A 12,458-nucleotide genomic window follows, 5' to 3' on the forward strand; every position below is an offset into this window, starting at 1 on the left:
TCAGTATATAGAAGTTTCATTTTAATGCCAAATTAATTTTTAAAAATCGGAAAAGTTTATTTATTTAATAAAAAATCTAACGATTTAATTAAGAATTAAATTATTTTACTAAATACAAGAAAAATTATTTGTTATGATAAATTAAAAAATTTGATTTAAATAGAAATTAATTTTTTTTTTTGGTATCATTATTTTTTAGTTATAAAAAATATGTGAGGCAAAATGGCCCGCATGATGACAATAATGGTGGGTATAAATATATATATATATATTTTTTTCTCACAATGCAGCGAGTTGGGGCGGGGTTTCGTAATGTTCGGCATTGTTTGACAAAATAAAACATTATAACATAAATTTTGAAAATGGCAAAATGAGATCTTCTGCAAAAAATATATTTCTAAACGGAATTTACCCTACACCATTAGTGTCCATATGACCTATCTCCCCCCCTCCATTCCTATGTGTAGATTGAGTTCATAAATAAAATTTAAAACGACCCATTTTGCCTCGCATTTTTTCGTTATCTTATCTAATATCCCTTAAATATATAACAATAATTTTTGTTATCACAAATTTGATAAATTTATTTAAATTTATGGTAACAAAAATCACAAACTTAAATGCAGAAAAACAAATAATTTATCTATAAAATATTAAATTTTAGAAAATTTTAAATAAATTCCATTTTTCGGAGCTAACAAAAAACTTCTGGGATTAACTTCATATGGAATTTCTGTTTTTTCGCAAACATCCACTTTGAAGTTTTCAAGAAGTTTTATAAGACCAACTTTTGTTTGATGGTTGGCAAATCTTGCACCTAAAAAATAATTATTTACTTATATTGTAGAATACTTTTCTATAGAGTAAAGAATGATATTTACCAATACAATTTCTTGGCCCATCACCAAAAGCCAAAAAACTCATCGGGTGCCTCGCAGCAATCTCCTCATCAGTGAATCGATCGGGATTGAATACTTCTGGGTCTTTGTAGACTGCAGGATCATGATGGATTGCCATCACGGGGATCATGACTCGTATATCTTTTCTGATAGTTACGTTTGTGTCAGTAAATGTATAATTGGTGTCTGCACGTCTGATTAAAAACGTTGCGGGTGGATATTTTCTCAACGTCTCTGTAATTATTATTACTCATTAATATCATTACACATTGAAAATCGGCTATATCTGAAGCATATATGGATTATATATGTTCTATATATCGTTCATAGATACCCCACAGAGAGAAAGTCCTAAAAGTCCCCAAAAGAAATTTTTGTTCTTATAAACTAAATTAGGAAGGATGAGAATGACACTGTCCATGTAGCCTGTAACGTTTTTTCTGTTGAGGACTACTTCACGCAATACTAACGTTTTTTGTTCATTATAATGTCCTCTAGTAGGAGGAACCCTAAAAAGGCCTAAGAAAAATATTACTTTTGAGTTATGATGGCGCAGAGGGCGCAAGAAGATCAGAGAGGATGCAAGTCCATGCATTTTTATAAAAAGTGGCCGTAACTTTTCATTTTTTGGGTATAATTCCAGACAATACGAACGTTTTTCATCCCTTATGATGCCCTCTAGTAAGAAAAACCAGAAAAAGTCCCGAGGAAATTTTTTTTCTTTAACTAGAGACTCGAAGCGAATAGGGGATGAATAAAGCCGCCTGCCTACTTTTACTAAAAGTAACCCAAAATTTTGCTCTGGTTGGTTATATAAAATCTTTTTTTGTTCGTTATGATGTTCTCTAATAGTAAAAACCCAAAAAAACATTACCTTTAAAGATCATATCCATGAATTTCATATTTTTGACCAACTCATAACTGAGTCTTCCATCATTGCTCTTGAGCACTCCTCTAATTTCATCCCTCAATTTATCCTGATAATCATGATGCTGGGCCAACTCATAAAGCGCATTACTCATTGTCGTCGAAGAAGTCTCAAATCCCGCCAAAAAAAATACAAATAACTGTGAAGTCAACAGCGTGTCTGTTAACTTAATATCTATTTTATCCGGATTATCTTGTAACTCCATAATCAAATCAATGAAATCATGTTTAACGACCTTATTAGCCCTGCGGTATTCAATAGTGTCCTTCATAATATTTGTAAAAAAGTTGGTTACCACACTGTCATGCATTATGGGCGCCAGTAATCTGTACAACCATGGTGCGGCCTCTCTGATACGGAACCTTATTAATTTTTTCCAATCAATATTGAAAACGTATTTTCCCATCTTACGAAACTCACTTTCCTCATCAGCCATTGCGTTCAATTGAAGCCCGAATGCGCACGTGCCAATAACATCTGTCGTAAAACGTGCTGTTAAATCTCTAACTTCAATTATTCCGTCACTTTCTTTGTTGACTATTTTGGTAACGTAATCTTTGAAATTATCCCCACACTCTACCAATAAATAAAACATTTCTTTCAATTTACCAGAGGTAAATGCCGGTGACAATTTGTGACGTAGCGGCCGCCATTTCGTGTGGTCAAGATTCACAAGATGCTGCGACAGTGGCTCCGCATGTTCGAATGTTTTCAAACCACGGTCAGGAAATTTCGAAAAATCTCGTATGAATATATCTCTTAAAATATTCAAATCTCTTATTATTAACAATGGCTGCCGGCGTATAAATACTCCAATAAATTTATCATTTGGATATTGAGCATAATAATCATCAAGCCAACGTCCGAATGATTTTTTACCCATCAATACATCTTTGAAATTACCGACCAATGGTGAAGGATCCGGCCCCGGTACATTGCGTTCACGCCAATAACCGTAAGTTGATATTGACCAATAATAAATAATTAATATTATCAATAACAATGTGCAAAAAAATTCTATTATCATTTTTAATTTTTAATTTCATTAATCAAAGCATTAAATTAAAAAAAATTTTTTTTTTTTTTTTCAGAAAGTTGATATTTTATTTTTTAGGTTATATGAATTTTTTTTTAATTTTTTCACAAGACACTCTTATATATCACACTATTCGCTGCATTTATCAATGATGATTACAGTCGGCAATTTACAAGGTTACAGTCAAGTTTAAACACACAATTAATTATAAAAATTGATTAATAATTTTGAATATTTTTTTATGTATAATTTAAATGATTAATAAACTTTTTAATTGCGCGGGAAAATTTAAATATTTATTTTTAAATAAAAAATTACTTATTACCATTAAAAAGAAAAAACATCTTATAAATTAATTTACTTGTGTTTACGATTTGTAAATGCGATAAAAGGTTACTGGCAAGCCTACTGATTCACTACGTCGCGAGTTCTCTATTACGTCTGCTTGAATGTGTTCGTGGGTCAAAATTGTAGTGGTGTATGAGGGAGGTGGCACATGACCATGAGCGCGGCTGTTAAATGAGTTATGAGTAATTAATGATAATATAGTTATATCAAGATTTTTATTTTTTTTGCGGTTGAAATTGTTTTTATTTTTCAATTAGCAATATATGAAATTAAATGCCTCGCTTATATGAAATTATGATTTTAAAAATTTTTAAATAATGGCATGATGAGACTGAAAATTGTAAAATAAAAAATTAGTAGCAATTTTGCACTTGAAAGAAATAAATATTTTTTTTTCCGAGGAAATAAATTATTTGGATAAAAATTAAAGCTGGATATTGATTCGACGGCCACGCGTCTGTGAATTAAAAATTTATAAAAACAAAAAAAAATGAGCCAATAAAATTTTTATACTTTTCATACAAATTTTTCTATTTACTATCTTACAGATTAATTTGAAAAATAGTATCATAAATTATTATTTATGTCACTCATTCAATACATATCATATATATTGTCTCAATAATATTTATTGTACAAATACAATATTATAATTATGTAAATTATTCAAAAATCTCATCCGATCTATCTAATAGTGCAAGTCATGTAAAAAATACATCATAGATGCAATGTCAACTTTTTTTTTATATACATTGATAATTCCTCAGGCAACAAAATCCTGACGTATTATTGCGGTTACGTAATTACTCAGTCAGGTAAGACAATCTATTAAGATAAAAGTCCTTATAGGGGGGGGGGGGGGGAGTCCAAACGAGATACATAAGGGAATACTAAGTTTTCGAAAACTTAAAACCAAAAAAATTTTTTTGTTTAATGATATTCGAAGTGAATACAAAAAATTTTTAGTTGCCGTTGAAAAAAAAAGTTTTCATTTTTGCGGGAAAAATGGGGTACCCCCTAGAAAAGGTAAAGAAAAAATTCGGGATTTTAAATGAATTTTATTAAATTAAATTTTTTTGTTAATGCACATAAAGGAAGATTACATTTTACATTATTGGATGCAAAAGAATATTTTTAACAATTTTTATCATAAAACAAATATCATCAATATTTTTCGAGTGACATTAGATTTTTGAAAAAGTTTAACAAAGAAAATTAAAAATAATGGTCAATTATATTTACGAAAGTGTTTTTTTTTTAAATTTAATTTTAGGGGTATCCTGTGTTCCCCCCCCCCCCCCCCCCCCTTCGTCCCTTATATATTTTTATAAGGGAATGACGGGTAGAACGAGACCGCTAAAATAATAGTGGATTTTTCACGTAAGCACAATTTTTTGACTGGAGTGTCGTTCTCATTTTCACTTTAAATTGATTTAGTTAGACTTATACCTTCATAAATAAAATTCTATAAAATTATTAAGGAGATTTTTTAATATTTAAAAAAATTCCATTTTTGGGTACCAACAAAAATCCTCGGCGATTCAGCTCATAATTTAAATCTGTCTTATCACAAATATCAACAGTATGATTGCGCAGAACTGTTATCAATCCTACTTTTGATTGCATAGTTCCGAAACGTGCGCCGATGCAATTACGCGGGCCGTCTCCAAACGACAGAAAAGTCATTTCATGTCGTTTCTTAATTTCTTGCTCACTAAACCGCTCGGGATCAAATTGATTTGGGTTTGGAAAGTACTGAGGATCACTTTGGATTCCGTATATTGGAATCCAGACATCAGTATTTGCGGGAATTGTCACGTCGGTGTCTGTAAATTTGTAGGAATCAATTGAACAGCGGGTCAAAAATGGCAGCGGTGGGTATTTTCGTAAAGTTTCTGAAAAATATGAAAAAATTGGGTTAGTCATCTCAATTTTTTACCATGTACTTGAGTTCGAATACCTTTTATCACTTTATCTAGATACTTCATATTTTTGATATTGTCATAAGTTAATTTTCCATTTGTTTGAATTAATTCGTTGCGAATTTCTTGTCTTAACTTTTCCTGGATCGATTTATTGCGAGCTAATTCGTAAAGTGCGTTACCGATCGTTGTTGATGATGTTTCGAAACCGGCAGCGAAAAATACAAATAATTGGGCTGCTAATAATTTATCTGTTAGTTCTGTAAAATAAATACTTTTAGATTTTTTCATTTTCATACTTTTTAAAATCAATAGAATTATTCGAGATAAAAAAAAAATTTGTCTGTGCCCTCATGGTTCCTGGATTGATACCGGAAGTATCAAGACACACAAAAAGTTTCAAAATTCGTATTTTTTTATTTTCTTACATTTTGAAAATTGATAGAATGATTCAAAAAAAAAAATTTTGACTTTGCCCTTATTGCTCCTGGGTCGATACTGGGGACTGAAAAGGCGAATCCAAAAATTTGTATTTTTTCAAAAAAAATCTGTACTCTCGTATGGCTCTCGTAATAACTTCGGAAACCACAAGGACACAAAAAAAATTTAAATTTGTATTTATTAAATTCAAATTTCCAGATGATTAGACAATAATTTTTTTTGTACCATCTTATAAAAACTGTACCATACAAATAAAATTTTCCGGAGCAATGTCACCGAGTCGAATTTATAAAATATATTTGTCATAATAAAAACAAAAAAAATATCAATCATTACCAATATCACCAACTTTATTCGGTTGATTCTTCAATGCCATTAATAAATCGATAAAGTCATGTCTCACGATACCATTTTTCTTGCGATAATCCATCGTGTCCTTGGTAATACCAACAAAGAAATCAACCATTTCTTTATCTCGAAAAAAATAACCCACTATTTTAAAAAGCCCGGGGGTGAAATTAGCCAAAATACCCCTGCCAACATTTTTAAAATTTAATTCAAAAATTCTCTTGCCCATTTTACGAAACAAACTGTCATCCTCCGCAAGTGCATTCGCTTGAAGCCCAAAAGCACAAACACCGATAACATCTGTCGCATAACGGGCGGGGATGTCACGCATATCAACAATTTGATTTTCAAATTTATCTAAATAACTTTCCATCTGATCAGCACACTCAAGTAATAAATAAAACATGTCTTTTAATTTTCCCGATGTAAATATCGGGGACAATTTCGAACGCAGTAACCGCCATCTCTTTGGTTCTAAATTAAACAAATGAACTGACAAAGGATCATGAGATTCATTTATCGTTTGCCCGCGATCAACAAATTTACTAAAATCTTTTATCAAAACATCTTTTATTAAATTTAAATCATTTAGTACCACAACTGGATTACGTAACTGATAAATTCCCACCAATTTATCATTTTTGTATTCCATATAAATTTGTTGGAGGTATGTTCCAAAATTATGTTTTCCGGTCATGATGTCACTGACAGTTCCAAAAGGTATTGAAGGTTTTGGTCCATTCACGTTACGCGATGACCAAAAGTTCCAATTATTTGTATAATAATAATAAAATATTATTATTGATACAATTATTAATGTTAATTCTAATAACATTTTTATTTTTTTAATTAACACAACACTTTTTATTTTCAGTTAGCAAATGTACAATTTTTCACTACTGCGCATAAGCTGACATTGATAAATGAATTAAATGACTTTTAATGTATGGTTATATAAAGCCAACACTAGAGATATATTTCCCTACTCTTATTTGTAAAATTGTGTTGTCATATGTCGATTAGCTGGATGACATTGCAAATTATTACATGTATTTATAAGTATTATGATCATAATATTCTTATAAACCTAAAAAAAAAAATTTTTACTTGACGACAGCATTAAATGTGTTTATTATCAAAAAATTATATTTTGAAAAAAATATATACCAGATTATTATTATTTTTTTTTCTAAGTTTTATGAGTAAGTGTATACAGAAAAAATGAATTTTTTGACGCCAAAAAAATTTTGAATATGAAACGAAAACGAAATTTTTCTTAAGACTAGAAAAAATTTTTTGGCTCCAAGAATTTTTTTTTTCTGTGTAATTAGTAATGTATTTAAATGTAATTTTTTATATTAAATATTTATTTATTTTTAAATTATAGAAGGGCCTACGCCACAACTGACTTTCCGGAGTGCAACGAACACCCCCCCCCCCCTCCAAAACTTGGCAAAAAAAATTTGTCATCGTAGTATATTTTCATGAATTTGATATGACACCGAGTTTTATATTAATATGAGATAACTGGGGCAAAATGGACTCCCGAAAAATTTGGAAAAAAAAAACTATAATTGATAAATGCATCTTTACGGCATTTACCCCAAAAATTCCAAGGACCTGATTTTGACCTTTTTTTGTAACATGACTCACAAATTATTTTTCGAGACCCGTTAATTACTATAGAAAATATCATAATTGGATAAATTCAACCAACAGTCATCAAAAATTTTCATTCTATAATTTATTTATGCAGCATCAGGTACATGGTCACGAATAGATAGCAGGTTAGATCCCATTGCATTATCTGGGCATTTCTCTAGTTATCAGATAAAATCCTCTGGTTTTATTGACAAATATTGCAATTTTAAAAATACAATTTTCATGAAAATTTTTTTTCTGAACAAAAGATCTTAAGTTTTTAAGAATATTAGTATTTTCTTTTTAAATTGTCTAATGAGCAGTTTGAATAAAAATTACAACTCAATTATTACACACAACTTAAGGAGGTTCGACCGATACTAGTGAGTCAAAGTAGTGTTTGAATTTTTTTGTTTGCTAAATTCTTTTAATAATTATGAAAATTCATTATGTTAATTTATAATAACATAACGAATTCATAAATTAATATTCATTACATATTTAATTACAGAAAGTAATGAAATGACTTGGTTATTTTTGACTCATATGATTTAGTAAGAAGATTTGGCAACAGCGCGTTCTAACTTCTTACAAATCGATATTCAAATTAAAGCGGGAAAAATTTATTTCTAATCTTGTCTCTCTTATTAATGTATTTCTATCTTTGTTTTTTCTCTCAGCTGCTTCCGCGACGTTGCCAAACCCTCAATAATATGTATCTCTGTCGATAAACGAGATTAAATAATAAAGTTTAACTTTAATTATTTAAATAATTACAACGGTAACACTATATTGTTAAAATCTTATCATATTTCAAAAATATTCAAGTTTATGGCATGTGGTTTTTTATTTTTTAAACTTGGGAGGTTAAAAATGAAAATAATCGAATAAGTCATGCCGGGAGCTTGTCCGCCATAAGAGCCTGTGTATAAGAACTTTAAAAACGTAATTTTTAAATCTATTTTCGTAAAAAATTAGACGGTGGGTTATATTCAAATTTTGAGAACATATAGATGAAGTACTTCTATATATGTATACTAAGTTTCAAATCTTAAAGTTGGAAAATCCTTTTTACATTAGATTCGATCGAATCTCCTTAAATGTATAGATATGTAAGAAATTAAATTTTTTATAAAAAATATAGATGTCAATTTTTGCATTAACTCAGTAGTTCAATACTTATTTGGAATTAAAATAAAACGTCAATAAGTTTAAATTCCATTGAAAATATTATTTTTTTAAAACCATTAAATTCAATAATCACAATAATTTTCGTGTAAGTAGTCATAATAATAACAATCAAAAGTGATAAATTTATATAAATGATAAACGAATAGTAAATCGAGAATAATATATAACATAATATATTATTTTAATTTAATAAAAAAATAATAATAATAATAATAATAATTGATATGATAAATATGAATTACATTTTTTTCAGTGATATTATTTTTTTTTTTGTATTTTTGATACTTAGTTATTAATATAAAAATAAGATAATATATTATTTATATTAATGTATTTTATTACTAATTAATTAATATGCTTGGAAGTTACTTTTAAGAACGGTTTTCAGATAATTTTGTCCCAGCTTTTCTCTGAAATAAAAGCTCTAAACGCAAAATAAAGACACAGACCCGATGCTTTACTCTATGAACTAGCGAAGTGCACTTGAATTTTTTGATAACTTCCATTTGTTTACGAGAAAAGCTTGGACAAAGTTCCTATTTAATGTACAAGTGCAACAGAGATAGTACCGCTTATCTAGTTGAGTGTGAATAGAGAAACAAATGAAAACGCGTCTTAAGTAAAATAAGAAATACATTAGAAAAAAATTAATTATTATTTTAGTAACATTCACTCATGTAAAATATACATTTCCACTCATTTTCAGACCTTACTTCATATTTTAAATAATTATAATTGAGAGCAGTGATAAAAAAATTATTTTAATTATGAGCATAATGAAAAAAATTTTTATAAACATCACGAGTTTGATTAAAAAGTCAAAAGTAATAATAATAACAATTAGTGAGGTCAATGTCATTATGATAAATATAAAATTCGTTTTTTTTTTTTTTTTATATATTTAAATTTAATAAATCTAAATTTTTTCGAATTTCAAATAGATTCCATTTAATGGCGCTAATAAAAATCCAGTTGGATGAATTTTATAAGGTATGTCTGTTTTTTCACATACATCAACACGGTATTTTTCAAGAATTTTAATTAAACCCACTTTTGATTGATGATTAGAAAATCTTGCTCCTAAAATTGGAAAATTTATTTTTTTAACGATAATAGTAGATATTTATATAGTCGAATTCCATTAACTCGGAACTTCCCCTCAATCTTGACCCCCACTACGAGCTACGCGGTCTCCCACTCGATGCTATACATTTGTATGTTACGATGTATGTTTGTGTATGCATAATTCATGTAGATGTAAGTACGCATGCGTGTAGTTTACTCCTTAAAGGAGAAGGGGCATTCAATATGTCGGAATTCCCAGGAAATTTTCGCTTTACCGTAGACTAACTGTTCGAGTTAATAGAATTCGACTGTAGTAATTAAACATAATTACCAATACAACTTCTTGGTCCGGTACCAAAAGGCAGCCAAGTCAATGGATGTCTTGAAGCTCTGCCCTCTGGTGTCCATCGCTCGGGATCAAAGACTTCTGGATTTGGATAAATATGAGGATCGCGATGAATCGCTAGAACTGGTACCATTACCTTCATATCTGTTGGTATCGTAACATTTGTACCAGAGAAGGTGTAATTACAGTTAGCACGTCTCACTAATAACGTCGCTGGTGGATAGAGTCTCAAGGATTCTATAAATAAATATTATTTACGTGTTAATTTTAATTACATCAACAATTTGATTTCGAATTTTCAAATAACCCGCTATAATCAGCACCGCCCATTCATGCGTGCGCATATTCATAAGAACAACAACGCCACCTGCAACTGAGGTGGACAAAGCTCCGCCATTTTTTACTTGCTACGCTTCGTGAGTTACAAATTCTTATTAGCAATGATATTATGCAAATTAATAAGTATATATGTTAATATTTTTTTTTTCTTAAATAATTTTGAGTAAAATTATTTTATTGCCACAAGATTTTTCTCAATTAGTCGATTAACTCGAAATATGAATAAATAAAAATTATTATAACTTTAATGTCTTGGGCCAATTACTAAAATTTACTGAAGTTATGTTCGATTTAATTTAAAAATAGATAAAAAATAAAATTACATTGAAAAAAACAAAATTAAGTAAAATCAAAATTTCGTATTTTTTATAAGTAACTAAAAATCTACTCGATAAATAGATCCCAAAATTGAAGAATATCATACTACCACAACTATTATTAAATACATCCCTATAAACTCACCTCTAAATACCATATCCATATATTTCATAGACTTAATGATGTCATAAGTAATTTCACCATTACACGCTTTCAACGTATCCAAAATTTCAGCTCTTAACTTATCCTGTACATTTTGATGCAACGCCAGTTCATAAAGCGCATTACTCATTGTCGTCGACGAAGTTTCAAATCCCGCCAAAAAGAAAACAAATAACTGTGACGTTAATAGTTCATCAGTTAATTTAATTTCAATTTTATCCGGATTGTCTTGTAGTTCCATTATTTGATCAATGAAATCATGTTTTACAACATTGTATTTACGTCTATGCGCGATAGCATCCTTCATAGTGTTCATAAAAAAGTCAACAACCATTTTATCCTTCATAGCAGGTCCAATAATTTTATAAACAGCCGGAAATAATTCACGTACACGAAACCGAAATAATTTAAATGAGTTCACTTTAAACACATATTTTCCCATACGACGAAAGTCACTATTATCATCGCTCATAGCATTCATTTGTACACCAAATACACAAGTTCCAATAACGTCTGTTGTAAACCGCGCTGTAAGATCACGTACTTCAATAGGTTCATCCTTAGCAACGGTTTTTTCTAAGTAATCTTGAAAATAATTACCACAATCACGAAGTAAATAAAACATTTCTTTTAATTTGCCGGATGTAAATGCCGGTGACAATTTATTTCTCAGTGGGCGCCATCTCGCATGCTCCAATTTTATTAAATTTTGTGACAAAGGATCCGCATGTTCAAATGTTTTTAATCCACGATCATGAAATTTTGAAAAATCACGTATAAATACATCTTTTATTAAATCTAAATCTCTAAGTATCAAAAGTGGTGTTCGCCGTACAAATACACCCACCATCGGTTCATTTGGAAATTCATGGTAATATTTAGCAAGCCATTCACCGAGTGATATTTTACTAAATAGTACATCACGAAAATTACCAATAAATGCTGTTGGTTCTGGACCAGCTACACCACGTTCAATCCAAAATTTAAATGTCGCTGTTGTATACCAATATAAGAATATCAAAAATGCTATAAAACATCCTATATATTCGATCAAATTCATTATTTCGGTATCTGAAAAAAAAAAAGTTATTTAGTATAATTTAGAAGTATCGAAGTCGGGATATTAAAATTTAACAAAACGTCGCTAAAATCAAATGTATGAAATTTCATATAATTATATTTTGACGTTAATTATTTTAGGTAATGACAATAATGAGTAATTTTTAAAAATAATGACTGAAAAAAAAAAAAAAACTTACATGTGATGCAGTGCAACAACAAACTTGCGATGATGAAGTTCAGAAAGATCGTATTAAACTGGTTAACCGAGATATATTCGTTGAAAGCGCAAACAATTTATTGATAAGCCATTAATGTACTCGATTATAACATATCGTTCCTCTTTTATTCTGAATTCATATTTATGTTTTTATTTTCTAAGGAGGAAAGTATACACATTTATAATCTAATCACA

At 29.4% G+C, this 12,458-nt stretch overlaps 2 protein-coding genes across 2 annotated transcripts; both read right to left on the reverse strand.

Moving 5' to 3' along the window:
* On the reverse strand, positions 1-3,322 carry LOC103580231 (probable cytochrome P450 6a14). The gene is made up of 3 exons (XM_014444285.2): positions 1,774-3,322; positions 882-1,133; positions 1-817 (listed from the first exon to the last, which is right to left on the reverse strand). The coding sequence occupies exons 1-3, from the start codon at positions 2,852-2,854 to the stop codon at positions 654-656; spliced, it is 1,497 nt and encodes a 498-aa protein (XP_014299771.1). The 5' UTR covers positions 2,855-3,322; the 3' UTR covers positions 1-653.
* A 1,204-nt stretch (positions 3,323-4,526) lies between these two features.
* LOC103580230 (uncharacterized) lies at positions 4,527-12,324 on the reverse strand. The gene is made up of 7 exons (XM_053743223.1): positions 12,244-12,324; positions 10,967-12,055; positions 10,151-10,402; positions 9,690-9,834; positions 5,911-6,782; positions 5,172-5,393; positions 4,527-5,106 (listed from the first exon to the last, which is right to left on the reverse strand). Exons 2-7 carry the CDS (start codon positions 12,042-12,044, stop codon positions 4,688-4,690), a joined length of 2,988 nt encoding a protein of 995 aa, XP_053599198.1. The 5' UTR covers positions 12,045-12,055; positions 12,244-12,324; the 3' UTR covers positions 4,527-4,687.
* Between the last annotated feature and the right edge of the window lie 134 nt (positions 12,325-12,458).

This window comes from Microplitis demolitor, chromosome 2, assembly GCF_026212275.2.
Source record: "Microplitis demolitor isolate Queensland-Clemson2020A chromosome 2, iyMicDemo2.1a, whole genome shotgun sequence".
Classification (NCBI taxonomy): domain Eukaryota; kingdom Metazoa; phylum Arthropoda; class Insecta; order Hymenoptera; family Braconidae; genus Microplitis; species Microplitis demolitor.

Bases quoted from the DNA above. Each gene is read 5' to 3' on its own strand.
- LOC103580231 (XM_014444285.2), bottom strand. From the start codon at position 2,854: ATGATAATAGAATTTTTTTGCACATTGTTATTGATAATATTAATTATT. The intron at 1,134-1,773 runs GTAATGTTTTTT...TAATAATTACAG, and splicing joins CATGGATATGATCTTTAAAG to AGACGTTGAGAAAATATCCA. The intron at 818-881 runs GTAAATATCATT...ATTATTTTTTAG, and splicing joins TGGGCCAAGAAATTGTATTG to GTGCAAGATTTGCCAACCAT.
- LOC103580230 (XM_053743223.1), bottom strand. From the start codon at position 12,044: ATGAATTTGATCGAATATATAGGATGTTTTATAGCATTTTTGATATTC. The intron at 6,783-9,689 runs GAAATTCGAAAA...GAAAATAAAAAG, and splicing joins CCATTAAATGGAATCTATTT to TGTTGTGTTAATTAAAAAAA. The intron at 5,394-5,910 runs GTAATGATTGAT...TTTATTTTACAG, and splicing joins GAATAAAGTTGGTGATATTG to AACTAACAGATAAATTATTA.